Below are 17020 nucleotides of genomic sequence, written 5' to 3'. Positions count from 1 at the left end.
GGTGGGAGCAGATTGTTTGGCTGTCATTTTTCTTGGGTTCCTGAGAAGTCAGAAAAGTACAGAGGAGCCCCAGGAAGATGAAAATCATCGGGGTCGAGACTTCCCCGTCTAAAGAGCCTCACTCGCCTGAAATAAAAATATCGACTTACACTAGTTTCTAGTTTCCAAGACAAGTAAGAATTTAAGGTCAGAGGATAGGTTATTAAATTCACTAACTCCTCCAGACAGAGAACATGATGGGTTTAAACATTAGTACCTATTAACTCAGCCATTTAAGAATACACAGGAGCCAAACTCTTCCCAACCCACCACCCAACACACATACACACACACGCCCTTGTCATTGGAATCAAATCATATAAATGCAACCGGCTCACTTCTCAAGTGGAACCTTCCAAAAAGACATAGTGATCTGAATTTCATATCTAACAGTGGGGAGGATGCAGCTAAGAAAGAACGGCAGTTTCAAAGCTCTCCACCCCTCAGCATGAATTATTTCTAAGTCGCCCATGGGTCTTCCTTGATTTTGTCCATCTGTCTGTTCTGGTGCCATCTATCACATTTGGAGATCTCACTGCACAGCGGATTGGCTTTGGAAGCTATTTGCCTCACTGATGCAACTCTTGCGACAAAGGTTTGAAATGGACATCTCTTCTGGCCTCTTGGAGTGTCCTGGACGCTTAGGTCTCAAACTGTGGATTTTGAGCTTGGAGTAGAATTTGGGGAACGAGGGACTTGAAAAATAATACACCAGAGGGTCCAGCATGCTGTTCACGTAGGTGAAGCTGAGGGTGACGTGGAGGGCTACGTGGACAGAGGGATCGCAGGCGCTGGTAGGCACTGTCCAGAGGAAATATAGTCTGGCCGACACGCTGGGCAGGTAGCAGGTGATGAAGACAGCCGCCACCACCATGATGAACCGGGTAGCCTTCTTCATCCGAGTCTGCCTGGCCAGGCGCTGCCTCTGCTTCAGGCTCCAAATGATCTTGAAGGAGCAGAACAAGATGATGCTGAGGGGCAGGAAGAATTCCAGCTGGAACATGACGTCGTGCCAGCCGTTGGCCGACTCCATGATGAAGCTTTCACAAGTTATGGTCTTCTCTTGCACACACAGATGGTTCTCCATCAAAAGATACAGAGTCCCCAGGATGACCATGGTCCAAAGGGCACAGGCGATGCCAACTGCAGTCCGGTTGGAGATGGCATTCACCATATGGTGGGGGTGGACCACTTTAAAATACCTGTCCACAGCCACGACCGTGAGGAAGACGATGCTCCCAGCCCTGTTGGTGGCCAGCATGAAGAGTGCCACCCGACAAGGTATGTCCTCAAAGGCCCATTGCCTGTGTCTGCGGTAGTAGTCTGTCCGAAAGGGCAAGCAGATCATGAGAAGGAAGTCAGCCACAGCCAAGTTGAAAAGGAAAATAGTACTCGGCTTCCAGGTCTTCATGTGAAAGCAGAAACCACACAGGGCGATGCCGTTGCCCAGGGCGCCCAGCACGAAGGCCAGGATCAGCAACGGCGGCATCACCTGGGAGATGGGGTCCTCCTGGATGAGGCAGCACGACCTGTTTTCCATGGTGGACAGAGGACCAGTGTTCTGTGTGTTGGGCTGTGGAATTCCCCAAAAAACACAGATGCTTACCTGACTGCGCCAGCTGCTGCGTTTCCAACTTCTTCACCCTGGGACACAGGTACCACACGTGTGCATGGATGCAGCCACTCCACGGAGAACAGAAACCTCGGCCAGGAAATGGGAGACTCGAGGCGGGGGTTCCTTTCTCTGGAGCCTGGGTCACAAGCTGCCTGTCTCCCTGAGAGCCGAAGCATGCAGCACCCCAGGGCTTTGAAACGCAGGTAATTTCACGCAGTTGTCATTTCTGGGAAGCAGCTGGCAGGTTCAAGGAGATTCGTGTTGGAGGGGAGTAGTTGAGTCCTGTCCCAGAAGGATTTTTATTTTCAGCCTCTCTCTTAGCTGGAGAATAAGCAAAGCTGCCCAGAAGGAACGAAAAAAGAGCTTATTTGTCCACCCTCCCGGTGGAGAAATACAAACATTTCCTGGAGCCGTTCTGGGTCTCTGCTTGCGCTTTCCTCCCTAACCTTTGCCTGACAGCTGTCCTCTCCCTCATCCTGTGGGGCGCTCCCAGGCCGTGCCAGGGAGGGGGAGGTTTAGCTCTGCATCTCCTCAGGGCCACTTCCTATGCCAGACCCAAAAACACAGCACTTCAAAATCAGAAGGATCTGCGGAGGAAAAGAGTCCTTAATATAGCCCTTGCTGGCTGTTCGAAAAATTCTCTGAAGTGAGTCGCCATTCCTCTCCCCCATTTGCACCTCCTACCCTTTGCATTCTTCCTTGGAGCCAAGTGACCAGTTGTACCACCACCAAGACCATGAAATGGATCTGAAGCCACCTCTCACGTCCGTGTTCATGAAACAGCCTCTTTGGGAGCCAGGTCCTCCCTCTGCTATCAGCAAAAGAGGATTTGGCTCTGAGTTTCCCAAATTCCACCGCTCGAAAGAGCAGAGTGCCATGATCTGTGTGGTTTTTTTGTTTGTTTTCTTTTTTGGCTGCACAGCATGTGGGATCTCAGCTCCCCAGCCAGGGATCAAACCCATGCCCCCTGTGTTGGAAGCGCTGAGTATTAACCACTGGACGGCCAGGGAAGTCCCTATAAGTTTTAAATTTTAATTACGTGCTGAGCCCCTTGGTGAGGGAGAATGAGAGTTGGGGCAGTTGGTCAAGGAGTTTATCTCATAAACGATCATTAGTAAAATTCGTCTGCTCCCAAGACCAGAGCCTTGGCTAAACTTCCCTGTCCTTTGGCTTTAGAGATGATCTGTCTGTCCTTTCAGCTTTCAGTTTAGGAAAGGGTGAGGGAAGGGCGTGCACGGAGAGGAGGAGTATGCCTTCTTCCAGATGCTGGTGGAAGCTAAATTCTTCCCCCTGAATCCTGGACTCCAAATCATCCCAACAACCTTCCCCTCTGTCCCCACCCTAGCACGGATCATTGTCACCTCCCTCCTGTTGAAACGGTTGAGTCTCCTTGCCTCTAGTCTATTTTCTGTAATTCCTCTCCCACTCTACAGTGTGATTTTTTTCTAAAGCACAGAGATGATCATATCTTTTTTTTTTTTTTCCCTTAAAACCCTTCAGTCTGCCAAGGTGATAGTTGTGTGGCCTTTGAGCCGTATCTGGTTTGAGAACCAGTTTGACTTGGCCCATATGTTTTATTTTTATTTTAGTTATTTATTTATTTTCTGCGGTACGCGGGCCTCTCGCTGCTGTGGCCTCTCCCGTTGAGGAGCACAGGCTCCGGACGCGCAGGCTCAGCGGCCATGGCTCACGGGCCCAGCCACTCCACGGCATGTGGGATCTTCCCGGACCGGGGCACGAACCCGTGTCCCCTGCATTGGCAGGTGGACTCTCAACCACTGCGCCACCAGGGAAGCCCAGCCCATATGTTTTAAAAACCTAGGACTGTCATATAAAAACCTGGATTTCCAGGGACTTCCCTGGCAATCCAGGGGTTAAGACTCCACGGTTCCACTGCAAGGGGCCTGGGTTCGATCCCTGGTCGGGTAACTAAGATCTCATGTGCCACACAGCATGGCTGAAAAATTTTTAAATATATTTTTTAATTAAACAAAACAAAACAAAACAAAAACACACCTGGATTTCCAGCCTCTCTTGGAAACCGGAAGATCTGGTCACACTGGGCCAACCATTCCTGCCTGGTAACAGTCTGCTGAAGCTGAGAGTAGCTGCACCCTTGAGACAAGGCGAGAATCCCCATCTTGCCACAGTCCTCACCCCTCCCTGTGACCTGGTCAGCTTCACTCATCGACACGCCTGATCTCTGTGGGATTTTAAGTTTGTCACCTCCACTCCAGGTTAAAGGTCAAGTTCCTTGGGTTGGTCTACAAGGCCCTTCACAGATGGTCCCCAAACTAATTTTCCAGTGTCATTCTCCTGTCACTTTCCTCCTCACACCCTACCTGTGAGTCTCTGAACTTCTTACAAATAAATGTGTCCACCAAACAGCTACATTTAGCTCCCTCACCAATCCAAGAGGTCCTTGGAGATAAAGTCCATGTTCTTGACAGTAAGGGCCTAGAAGAAGGATCTGATGATTAACTCCTTCTTTTACTGGGAGCACATATCTGCCACTTTCACTCTGTGGACCTTTGTGATTCTGTAAGAAGCTGCTAACTGATAGAGGGGAAACTACCGTAGGCTGGAATGCCCCAAAATGAGGCTGGGTGGGTGACCCTGAGTACTACCTCAATATGGTCAGGCTGGGTTTTTCAACAAATGGAAAAGACTCTTCCTTCTGGGTTGGCAGATACCATCGAGATTCTTGTAAACACTAACACAAGTGTTTCCCTTTTCCCCCCAATGACGAACACGTGCCTTTTTTTTCCACATCCTTTCTGTTTTGTCAAATCACCTCCACTCCCTCTCTCTTCCTCCCTCTAGAGTTAGCAGGGGATTAAGGAAGAAAAGATAGGTTTCTCTTTCTCTGAAAGTCTACTGCTGATAATAGGGGAGGCTGTGAATGTGTGGGGATGGAGGGTTTGTGGGGGATCTCTGTGTCTTCCCCTCCATTTAGCTGTGAACTTAAAACTGCTCTAAAAAAAAGTCTTAAATTTTCTTTAAGCCAAATTTCATTACTGTTCTTATTTTCACTTCTAGCAACCAATTACAATGCCTGATATAAAATAGAGGCTTGGCTAGTGGGAAGCAGCCGCATAGCACAGGGAGATCATCTCGGTGCTTTGTGACCGCCTGGAGGGGTGGGATAGGGAGGGTGGGATAGGGAGGGTGGGAGGGAGACGCAAGAGGGAGGGGATATGGGAACATATGTATATGTATAACTGATTAATTTTGTTATAAAACAGAAACTAACACACCACTGTTAAGCAATTATACTCCAATAAAGATGTTAAAAAAAAAAAAAAAAATAGAGGCTTGGGACTTCCCTGGCGGTCCAGCGGTAAAGACTCCACGTTTCCACTGCAGGGGACGTGGGTTCGATCCCTGGCTGGAGAACTAATATCCCACATGCCGTGCAGCACGGCCATAAATTAATAAATTAATTAATTAAAAATAGAGGCTTTATTGATTAAAAAAATGTTTACTCAATGAACCTCTGAGGTACTTTAGATGCTTCAGGATCCCCCAAATGAGGAAGATGTTATCTGCTGTCTGGGGCTGAGTGTTTACTAGGAGAAATAAGACAAATGCATAAATAACAATAGAGGAAAAGCAAATTGAATAAGCGGTTTAAGGCAATATTTTCCACAATGTGGTAGACATGCCACAGATGATACGTGAGATGATTTTAGATGATGGAGAGTAGTATCCATATGGACTTTGACTTTATAGCTATGACTTTATTTTAATATGTGTTCGAAAAAAATACAGCTGGTTTATTGGAGTTTTGTGAGGGGGGGATGAGGGAGAGTTGTTAAAATTTCTAGGGGCAGAAATAGAAGGAACAGACATTCCGGAAAATGAGGAGCATGGAAAAAGTAAGGTGGTGGGGGGCATCTGAGGAATGTTCGAGGAGTCTGGAATTTGGAGTCTATGCTGTAGAATCATAAGGAATAAAACAGGTCACGTTGAGTGGGGCTGTGTTGCAGAGGACCTTGAATTCAGTGGCAGGGGGAACCTTTTTTTTTTTTTTTTCTTTTTATACAGCAGGTTCTTATGGAGGAATCTTTTTTTTTTTAACTTATTTTATTTATTTATTTTTGGCTGCGTTGGCCCTTTGTTGTTGCGTGCGGGCTTTCGCGGCGAGCAGGGGCTACTCTTCCTTGCGGTGCGCGGGCTTCTCATTGCGGTGGCTTCTCTTGTTGCGGAGCACGGGCTCTAGGCACGTGAGCTTCAGTAGTTGTGTCACGCAGGCTCAGTAGTTGTGGCGCACGGGCTTAGTTGCTCCGTGGCATGCGGGATCTTCCCGGACCAGGGCTCAAACCCGTGTCCCCTGCATTGGGAGCCCAGAGGCTTACCCACTGGACCACCGGGGAAGTCCCCACACTGCTACCACTTTGGCTGGTCCAAGTTTCTAGAGGAAACAACCACCTCCTGATTGGTCCTCCTGCCTCCTGTCATGCTCCTCCTCCAACCCATCTCCCAGAACTCAAACCTGATGATGTCACCTGCCACCCACCAACCCAGCTGAAGGCTCCCATTCTTCCCTGTTGTCCTTAGCAGGGAATTCAAGACACCATAGGAACTGGCCTCAACATCCAACAGGAGGCGTAGCAGTGTTTAGTGCCCGAAGGCTGTGTCATAGGGGCCGCTGGGGACACATTTCCCTTGCTTCCTAGTGCTAGATACATCCTCTTTTGTTGGCTTCAGCAACTTCCACTAGAATTTTCTAAATACAATGATGGAAATGTTCTGTAATATACATGTAGCTCTTGAGCACTTGAAATCGGGGCTAGTGGGCACTGAATTTTCAATATTATTTAATTTTAATTAGTTTAAATTCTAAAAGCCACATGTGGTTTGTGGCTACCGTACAGGGAGCCCAGGGGATACCTCTTCCTCCAGCCCCCAAGCCTCCTGTGCTTCTCCCTCTCTAGTCCGGGTTAAACCCTCTTCTCTACCCCTATCTGTCACTCACACACTGACCACGCAGGATTGTGACAGTTTACCTGTGTGTCTCCCCCCAGCCCCTTGTCTCCACGAAGCCTAGTGCTGGGTCTGATTCAGCTCTGCAAGCCCAGACTGTAGCCTGGCACCAAAGGGACACACAAGAAGTATGTCTTGAGTAAACGAATGAACTAGTGGACGAATGACTCCCAACAGACCTCTGTAGTTTACTTATTCTCCTGGCTCTGAGGAGACACAGGAAGGGCAGGTTGAAAGGACCTGCGACCACACCTGCCAGGCTGATCTGGTGTGAGCTTGGAGCTCTTGGACCCCGCCGGGCCACCTCCCCCGATGCTTTGTGAGATAGCATGGTACTTTGTACGTGACAGGGGCAGGCAGTGGACGTTCCCTGTGGGACCGCCCAGCAGGTGGCGAGAGGGGGAAGTGTCTGTGTGGCGGTGTGTTAGGAACGCACACTCCTCCTGGTGTGTCTCTTTCACTCCCGCACCTCGGCCACACTCAGAACACTTCCGATGTCAGGTGTGTGGGACTTTTTTTTTTCCCCCACGCCACACGATTCTCTGTGACACCAACTGGGTGTCCTACAGTTTGATTCAATTCTGACACTAACCAGAGTTAGCCCAGACCTTACAGGTTAAAGGTTCGGTCCCATGAGACTGCCCCCCACTTTGGATGCTAATTGCAAGTTGTGGGTCCCCTAGATACCTACAACTTATGTCCGACATGGCTGCATTTCGAGGTTCCCATGACACCCCTCAGATTCGAGCATATGCTAGACCAGCTCACAGAACTCAGGGAAACAGTTATGTTTACCAGTTTATTATATAAGGAAGGATGTGATAAAGATACAGAAGAGCAGCCAGATGAAAGGTATGTAGGGTGAGGTCTGGAAGGGTTTTGAGTGCAGCAGCTTCTGTCCCCATGGGGTTGGGGACCTCCTGGTTCATGAATGTGTTCACCAACCCAGAAGCTCCCCAAACCTCATAGAATTGGGATTTTTGTGGAGGCTTCATCATGTAAGCACGGTCGCTCATTCACTCCATTTCCAGCCCCTCTCCTTTCTCTGGAGAATGGGGGGTAGGGCTAAAATTCCAAGCCTCGAATCATGGCTCGGTCTTTCTGGTAACCAGCCCCCATCCAACAGTCCATTAAGAGTCACCTCATTAGGGCTTCCCTGGTGGCGCAGTGGTTGGGAGTCCGCCTGCCGATGCGGGGCATATGGGTTCGTGCCCTGGTCCGGGAGGATCCCACGTGCCGCGGAGCGGCTGGGCCCGTGAGCCATGGCCGCTGAGCCTGTGCATCCAGAGCCTGTGCTCCTTAACGGGAGGGGCCGCGGCGGTGAGAGGCCCACGCACCGCAAAAAAAAAAAGAGTCACCTCATTAGATGGGACTTCCCTGACGGTCCAGTAGTTAGGACTCTGAGCTTCCACTGCAGGGTGCTTGGGTTCAATCCCTGGTCGGGGAACTAGGATCCCACATGCTTCGAGGCATGGCAAAAAAAAAAAAAAAAAAAAGTCACCTCATTAGAACACGAGACAATCCTATCACCCCGGAAATTCCAAGGGATTTAGGAGTTCTGTGTCGGGAACCAGGGGCAGAGACCAACATATATATTTCTTATTATGTCATAGGTAGAAATCCAGGACCTCTGCTTCTCCAAAACGCCTTTCCCAATCAGAGACCTGGTATGTGACTGTGTTATCTTCCTGAGGCTACTAGAACAAATTACCACAAGCTTGGTGGCTTAAAACAACAGAAATGTATTCTCTCACCGTTCTGGAAACTAGAACTCTGAAAGGATGGTGTCAGTAGCGCTGTGCTCCCTCCAGAAGCTCTAGGGAAGAGTTTGTTCCTTGCCTCTTCCAGCTTCTGGGGACTGTTGGCAGTCCTCTGCTTGTGGCCACATCACTCCAATCTCTGCCTCCATGGTCACGTAGCCTTCTCCTCTGTGTACCTCTTCTATGGACACTTGTAAATGGATTTAGGGCCCAGATCATCCAGAATGATCTCAGGACCACTAACTTGAATACTGCAAAGACTCTTTTCCCAAATAAGGTCATATTCACAGTTTTGGGGGGTTAGGATGTGGACATATCTTTTTTTTTGAGGGGTAACCACTCCATGCATTACAGTGACCTTCTCTTTTTCTTTTCTTTTTTTTAAGAGTCCTTTATTTATCTATTTATTTATTTATTTATTTACACTGAGCAGCTTGTGGGATCTTAGTTCCCCAACCAGGGATTGAACCCAGGCCCTTGGCAGTGGAAGCATGGAGTCCTAACCACTGGACCACCATGAAGTCCCTACAGTGACTTTTTTTTTTGTGTGTGTGGTACACGGGCCTCTCACTGTTGTAGCCTCTCCCGTTGTGGAGCACAGGCTCCGGACGCGCAGGCTCAGCGGCCATGGCTCACGGGCCCAGCCACTCTGCGGCATGTGGGATCTTCCTGGACCGGGGCACGAACCCATGTCCCCTGCATGGGCAGGTGGACTCTCAACCACTGCGCCACCAGGGAAGCCCCCTACAGTGACCTTTTCAACGTCAGTGTTTGAGTCTCAGAGTTCCTTTCTCTACCAAACTATTTCAAAATGCCCTCTCTGGAATCGAGGAGGAACTACTGACTGAATTTACGGTGTAAATGATTTATCACATTTTTCGTTTTGTTTCCTGCTACAGCCCAGGAGAAAGCTAGGGGCCTGAAGGTTAAGGAGAGAGCTGGGGATTGCTTCACAGGGTGATCAGGAGAGAAGTTACCCTGACCTGACACAAGCTGACAAGGAAGTTCCTCACCATTTCAAAATGAGTCTTAAAAATTGCAAACAATGTGTTTTTTCCCCAGGTATAAAGTGTAAGAAAAATTAAAAAGAGAGGGGGGAACTATAAATTCAAAGAGATTTAATAGATATAGGGAGTTACCTGGTGGTCCAGTGGTTAGAATTCCGTGCTTTCACTGCTGTGGCCCCGGGTTTGATACCTGGTCAGGGAACTAAGACCCAGCATGCCGTGCAGCATGGCCAAAAATTTAAAAAACTAGATATATTAACCAATTGTTTGTACTCTCAACTCCAACTGTTAAAAAGTACGAGACATTAGGGGAAATCTGAACAAGGACTGGCTAATTAAGGATAATAAGGAATTGTTGCTAATTATCGTAGGTGTGATAACGGGGTATTTTGGTTATGTTTAAAGAAAGAGTCCTTATCTTTTGGAAATAATACTGAAATATGTGTAGATGAAATTACATGGTATTTGGGATGTGATTCAAAGGAGTCCAACAGGAGAGGGGAAGATAAATAGAAAAACAGAGGTTATGAATTTTTGATTGTTGTGGCTGGATTATGGGAACAGGGATATTCATGTCCTATTCCCCCTGTTTGTATATATTTTCCATTATAAAAAGTTAAATAAAGTTGAAAGCAACTTAAATCTTTATTTAAGTGGGGAATGAGATAAATCATGGTGTCTCCATTCAATAAAATTCTGTGTACTTATTAAAAAGAATAGTAGCATTCACTTGTACAACACTACCTTTGGATCAGGCCCCCCCAAAACACAAAAAATGCACTGGAGTTTGTGTTGAATAATTCCATTTTTGGAAGCTAAAAAAATAAGGTATACGCTGTTGCGCGTCGCTGGGTAGAAATGTAAAATGGCTCAGCCACTGTGGAAAACAGTTTGGCAGTTCCTCAAAAAGTTAAACATAGAATTGCCATATGAACCAGCAATTCCACTCCCAGGTATATACCCAAAAGAATTGAAAATAGGACTCAAACAAATACTTGTACACAAATGCTCAGAGCAGCACTAGTCACAATAACTAAAAGGTGTTTATTTTATGTGTCATCATGGCTGGGCCACGGTGCCCAGATATATGTGGTCAAACATTATGCTGGATGTTTTTCTGAAGGTGTCTATTGGAAGAGATTAACATTTTTTTTAACATCTTTATTGGAGTATAATTGCTTTACAACGGTGTGTTAGTTTTCTGCTTTATAACAAAGTGAATCAGCTATACATATACATATATCCCCATATCTCCTCCCTCTTGCATCTCCCTCCCACCCTCCCTATCACACCCCTCTAGGTGGTCACAAAGCACTGAGCTGATCTCCCTGTGCTATGCAGCTGCTTCCCACTAGCTAGCTATTTTACATTGAGATTAACATTTAAATTGGTGGACTTTGAGTAAAGCAGAGTGCCCTCTATAATGTGGGTGCGCCTCTTCCAGTAAGCTGAAGGCTTTACTAGAATGAAGACTGACCTCCCCCAAGCAAGAAGGAATTATGCCTGCAGATGACCTTTGGACTTGACCTCAACATTGGTTCTTCCCTAGGTCTCCAGCCTGCCAGCCTACCCTGCCGACTTACCAGTCTTCATGGTTGCATAAGCCAATTCCTTAAAATAAATCTCTCTCTGTATATATATATACATCCTATTGGCTCTGTTTCTCTGAAGAACCCTGAATAATACAGGTAGAAACAATTCAAATGTTCATCAACACATGAACAGATAAACAAATTGTGGTATCAACACACAGTGAAGTATTATTATTCCATCATAAAAAGGAATGAAGTTCTGATTCATGTTACAGAGTCCATGAACCTCAAAAACATTCTAAGTGAAAGAAGCCAGACATAAGATGTAACGTATTATTCCATTTATATGAAACATTCAGAATATATAAATCATAGAGACAGAAAGTGGATTAGTATTTTCCAAAGACTGGAGATAGGGGAGAATAGGCAATGACTGCTTAATGGGTACAGGGTTTGTTTTGGGGGTGAAAAAATGTTGGAACTAGATAGAAGTGGTGTTTGCACAACAATGTATTATGCCACTGAATTGTACTTTTTTTTTTTTTTTTTTGGCCACGTTGTGTGGCATGGGGGATCTTAGTTCCCTGACCAGGGATCAAACCTGTTCCCCTTGCAGTGGAAGTGTGGAGTCTTCACCACTGGACCGCCATGGAATCCCTGAATTGTACACTTTAAATGGTTATTTTATGTGAACTGCAACTCAGTAAAAAACATGTATATGCATTTTAGAAATCTGGAAGATAAGAATATGTGCTCTGGAGTTAGGCTGCCTGGGTTTAAAGTTAATTCTTTCACTTATTGGCTGCAAGATCTTTAGGCAAGCTACTTCCCTCTTTAAGTTTCAAATTCCTCACGTGTCAAATGGAAATGATATTACCCATGTTATTCTAATATGAAGGCAAAATTGTAATAGGGAAGAACTTCTGCATTCTATTACAAGTTAATCACTAAAGGGATTTTGCCTATAAGTTTAAATTATGCATAATGGTCCATCTCTGGGAACGCTGCCTCCTATGTAATGAGTGTTAAGCTAAAATACATCAGTTTAAGATGTAGAGAACAAACGTATGGACGCCAAGGGGGGAAATTGGCGGGGTGGTGGTGGTGGTGGTGGGATGAACTGGGAGATTGGGATTGACATATATCCATTAATATGTATAAAATGGTTAACTAATAAGAATAAAATAAAATAAAATAAAATACATTGGTTTAGCTCACAGGAAACCTCCTGACCAGGCTCACCTATGAATGGCTGCAGGAAGAAAGAAATTAACACATCCCCTCTTAAGTCTGACCAGAACCAGGACTTTACCCCCTCCACTTTTAGTATAAAAGAAGCATGAATTCTAACTCAGGGAAGATGGTTCTTTGGGACTTTAGTCCACCATCTTCTTGGTTTGCTGGCTTTCCAAATAGAGTTGCTATTCCCTGCCCCAACAATTCGTCTCTCAATTTATTGGCCTGTTGTGCAGTGAGCAGTACAAGCTTGAACTGAGTAACAAAAATGAGTTAATCTATGTAAAGTGCTTAGAGCAGTATACAACATAGAGTAAATGCTATATATGTTTTAGTTAATATTCCTATTAATATCATTATATGTACCAAACTGTTAATAGCACTCCAGAGAGGGGGAAATTTTGGTTTTTTACTGTACACACTCTGAATGTTTTGTAATATTTTTGTAATAAAAGAGAGGTATACTTAAATGTATTGTAATATAACTCTCAGAATGTCAGGGGGCTGGGACTTCCCTGGTGGCACAATGGTTAAGACTCCAAGTTCCCAATGCAGGGGGCCCGGGTTCGATCCCTGGTCAGGGAACTAGATCCTACATGCATGCCACAACTAAGGAGCCTGCCTGCTGCAAATAAGACCTGGTGCAACCAAATAAATAAATATTAAAAAAAAAGAATGTCAGAGGGCTTTGTGCCCTTTATACAAGGGCTAAACAAAGACGGGTTTCACTGTAAACCTGATCAAGTTCCTGCCCCATCATGATAAAATTGTATCATCTTTGAAATTAATCCTCCTCTCTATTGAATATTTATGGGCCTCTTGTGGCAGAACTTGTGTCCTTTGTTAGTCCTGTGTTGCAGGAAGGACGGGAAGGGCAAATGACCTTCTGAAACATCAAGCTTTTTGGAGAAGCAGAACAGGTTGCTTTTCATTAACCTCTGTCATGTCTGCTCCTTCCCTATCATCTCAGTCCCCCCCATCCTTCTTCCTTTGAGCAGGGCTTCTGGGATCAAGAGCTTGGATGATGGGGTAGTTCTATGCTGTTTAGGTCTTCCCAGCATCTACATGCCCTCCTTTTGGCATTGGCACCCGGATTTCCTTTGCTGACTGATCCATCCCTGAGGTTTGACCCTCCCTGAGGTTTGGGAGGATCTGGCTCTAGGAATGGACATCTGGCAGATCAGATCGTTTCATCCCTGTGGCCACTGTGACTGGGTCAGGTGGGCACAGGACTCAAGGGACTGATGACTCCATTTGGGTTGCTCTAACAAAATACCATGGACTGGATGGCTTATGAACAACAGGTTATTTCTGTGATTATGTCTCACAGTTCTGGAGGCTGGGACATCCAAGATCAAGATGCCGGCAGAATCACTAGTGAGTGGCCACTTCCTGTTGTCTGCTCTCTGCGTCCTCACATGGCGGGAGGGAAGGGAGCTCTCTGGAGCCTCTCTTATTTTATCTGAGGCATCAGTGGTTTAATGGATGGGGGAGCTTACACGTCTGAAGCGAGTTCCTGGAGCGATGCCCCACCATGTGTGGCGCATGGCAGGCAGGACTTGGTGGCAGTCTTCACTCTCAAGGGGAAGGGGAGATGACAAATTATAGGGGAACTGACGTCAGGTGGGCTCATTTGCTACCAGGGAAACCAGTAGAGGGGTACGTCCTTCACTGTCCCTTTGATAAGCTATCACTATCTGGGACCTGGGGCAAGTACATAGGAAGGTCAGTCATGTGAGTAGGGTGTAGGTGAAGCAGGCCCTTGTCGGGGTCTCTTTTATAAGGACACTAATCCCATCATGAGGACACCACCGTCATGACCTAATCAGCTTCCAAGGGCCCCGCCTCTTAATACTATCATATTGGGAGTTAGGATTTCAACGTACAATTTTGGGGGGGGACACAAACATTTGATCTACGACAGACACCAACCTGAGTTGTTTGCTAGAACCACTGGAAAAGATAGTCTTTCTTCTGGGATTGCTAAACTAGTAGTAAATTGGGGGAAGTATTTGGAGAGTATGACCAAAGCGTAGGGGAGAAGACAAAACATGAAAAGAGATAGTTTCTTTTCTAAAAACTTTTTTTTTTTTTAATTTTTGGCCCCACTGCACAGCATGTGGGGTCATAGTCTCCCAACCAGGGTTTGAACCTGTGCCCCCTGAATTGGAAGTGCAGAGTCCTAATCACTGGACCACCAGGGAAGTCCCCTAAAAAACCTTTAAATTTGAAATAATATCAAACTTACAGAAAAGCTACGAGAATAGTACAAAGTAACTCCCCTACCTGTACCCAGAATTATCAAGCATAAGCACTTTTCGCTTTTGCTTTATAATTTTCTGAGAGAAGTAGATTTAAAAAAAAAATTGTATTGAAATATAGTTGATTTACAATGTCATGTTAATTTCTGCTGTACAGCAAATTGACTCAGTTATACATACATATATTCTTTTTCATATTATTTTCCATTCTGGTTTATCACAGGATATTGAGTATTGTTCCCTGTGCTATAGAGTAGGACCTTGTTGTTTATCCATCCTATATATGCTAGTTTGCATCTGCTAATCCCAGGCTCCCAATCCTTTGAGAGAGGTAGATTCTTTTTTTTTTCTTTTAATAAATTTATTTATTTATTTATTTATTTATGGCTGTGTTGGGTCTTTGTTGCTGCATGCAGACTTTTCTCTAGTTGTGGTGAGCGGGGGCTACTCTTCGTTGCGGTGTGCAGGCTTCTCATTGCGGTGGCTTCTCTTGTTGCGGAGCACGGGCTCTAGGCGCGCAGGCTTCAGTAGTTGTGGCACGTGGGCTCAGTAGTTGTGGCTCGCGGGCTCTAGAGCACAGGCTTCAGTAGTTGTGGCATGTGGGCTCAGTAGTTGTGGCTCGCGGGCTCTAGAGCACAAGCTCAGTAGTTGTGGTGCATGGGCTTAGCTGCTCCGCAGCATGTGGGATCTTCTCGGGCCAGGGCTCAAACCCGTGTCCCCTGCATTGACAGGCGGATTCTTAACCACTGCGCCACCAGGGAAGCCCCTGAGAGAGGTAGATTCTTGAGTATGTTATTTTATCTCTAGAATCAGCTATTCCTGAAACTGGAATCCAATCCTGGATTCTTAAAATTTTTTCATTAAAAAAATTTTTTTTTTTCTCTAGCTCTCTGTCTCTCTGCACTGGGAGCAGCTCTCCTGCCACAGCTCTTTATCCCCTGAAAATGTACATTTGCACGTTTGTCTCCACCTCCTTCAAGATCAGGAGAACCTCTAAGCTACTGAGCCCATCGCTGTCTGCAGTGGTGCTGAAATGAACAGAGACGCTGACAGATGAGAGCCTCAGCAGCTTGGCAGCCCCATGTCCCCTGACTTCGCTTACTCTTAGCAGCAGCTTCCAAAACAGTGTCCCCCAGCTTTTTTTTAAACTTTTTATTTTATGTTGGAGCATAGTTGATTAACAATGTTGTGTTAGTTTCAGGTGTATGGCAAAGTGATTCCGATATATATATATATTTTTTTTTTTTTTTGCAAAGATGGTACAAGAATCCCCATTTACTCTTTTATTTATTTATTTGTTTGTTTGTTTATTTATTTATTTATTTTGGTACGCAGGCCTCTCACTGTTGTGGCCTCTCCCGTTGCGGAGCACAGGCTCTGGACGCGCAGGCTCAGCGGCCATGGCTCACGGGCCCAGCTGCTCCGCGGCATGTGGGATCTTCCCGGACCAGGGCACGAACCCGTGTCCCCTGCATCGGCAGGCCGACTCGCAACCACTGCGCCACCAGGGAAGCCCTACTCTTTTATTTATTTTGATTTTTGGCCGCACAGCACGGCATGTGGGATCTCAGTTCCCTGACCAGGGATTGAACCTGTGCCCCCTGCAGTGGAAGCGCAGAGTCTTAACCACTGGACCGCCAGGGAAGTCCCCGATTCAGTTATACACATACATTTCAGTGCCATTTCAAGGGACATCAACACAGCAGCCAAGTTCATTGGACCTGAGGCTGCCACAGTAGGTGGCTGGCTCTGGGGCTGGAATCAGGACTGTGTTTGGGAGCCTCATCATTGGTTATGCCAGGAACTCTTCTTTGAGGCAACAGCTCTTCTCCTACGCCATTCTGGCCTTTGCCCTCTCAGAGGCGATGGGGACCTTCTGCCTGATGGTGGCCTTTCTCACCCTCTTCACCTTGTGAAGGAGCTGTCTCTGCCTCTTATAGTTCTTTCTCCTGTGTTTCTCTGCCCTGTATGTTCCTTTTCCTATACCTCCCCAGGCAGCCTAGGGAAACTGGTTGGCTCAAGGTTTGACAAATAGAGAAAACAGAGAAAAGACAAATAAATACTGTATTAATTTAAAGATATGTTTTTTTCTAAACCAGTTCAAACATCAAAGATCCAAGCGAAAGGTACCATCTTGCCCTTGAGAAAATAATTCTCAAAGGCTATCCATCCTTCAAGAGAGAAAGGTGACAAATACAAACTCTCTTTTCAGAAAAGAATAAATGTTTTCAATTTAGACCAGAGCTAACAGATGAAAAATGTATTAGTTTTGAAGATAGTTCATGTAGCTTGGGAATAAACTGAGCCCAGTTCACTTGTCAGTTCTCATCCATGTGTGTCTCGATCCACTGGTATGTTGAAATCAGTTTTTATTTCTTATTTATTTACTTTTTTTGGCCACACCACACGACTTGTGGGATCTTAGTTCCCCGACCAGGGATTGAACCCATGCCCCCTGCAGTGAAAGCGAGGAGTCCCACCAGGGAATTCCCTGAATTCAGTTTCATGTATGGCATGTGTCTGGTAATTTATTGCTAATATGGAAGTATTAGAGTTTAAAATTTTATTTACTTAAGCAGATGAG

The 17020-nt window shown here is 46.0% G+C and overlaps 1 protein-coding gene and 1 pseudogene across 2 annotated transcripts; one reads left to right on the top strand and one right to left on the bottom strand.

Annotated features, from left to right (window-relative positions):
• Nucleotides 1-571: 571 nt before the first annotated feature.
• HCAR1 (hydroxycarboxylic acid receptor 1) lies at nucleotides 572-1579 on the bottom strand (the record flags this gene model as incomplete). The annotated part of the gene is made up of 1 exon (XM_079717720.1): nucleotides 572-1579. One exon carries the CDS (start codon nucleotides 1577-1579, stop codon nucleotides 572-574), a length of 1008 nt encoding a protein of 335 aa, XP_079573846.1.
• Nucleotides 1580-15329: 13750 nt separating this feature from the next.
• On the top strand, nucleotides 15330-16352 carry LOC307061905 (ATP synthase F(0) complex subunit C2, mitochondrial-like; annotated as a pseudogene). Its single transcript has 2 exons — nucleotides 15330-15561; nucleotides 16095-16352. The product of its transcript is annotated as an ATP synthase F(0) complex subunit C2, mitochondrial-like (transcript).
• Nucleotides 16353-17020: the final 668 nt, after the last annotated feature.

This window comes from Hyperoodon ampullatus (assembly GCF_949752795.1).
Source record: "Hyperoodon ampullatus genome assembly, chromosome: 13".
NCBI lineage: Eukaryota > Metazoa > Chordata > Mammalia > Artiodactyla > Ziphiidae > Hyperoodon > Hyperoodon ampullatus.
This window is presented reverse-complemented; position numbering and strand designations above follow the sequence as displayed.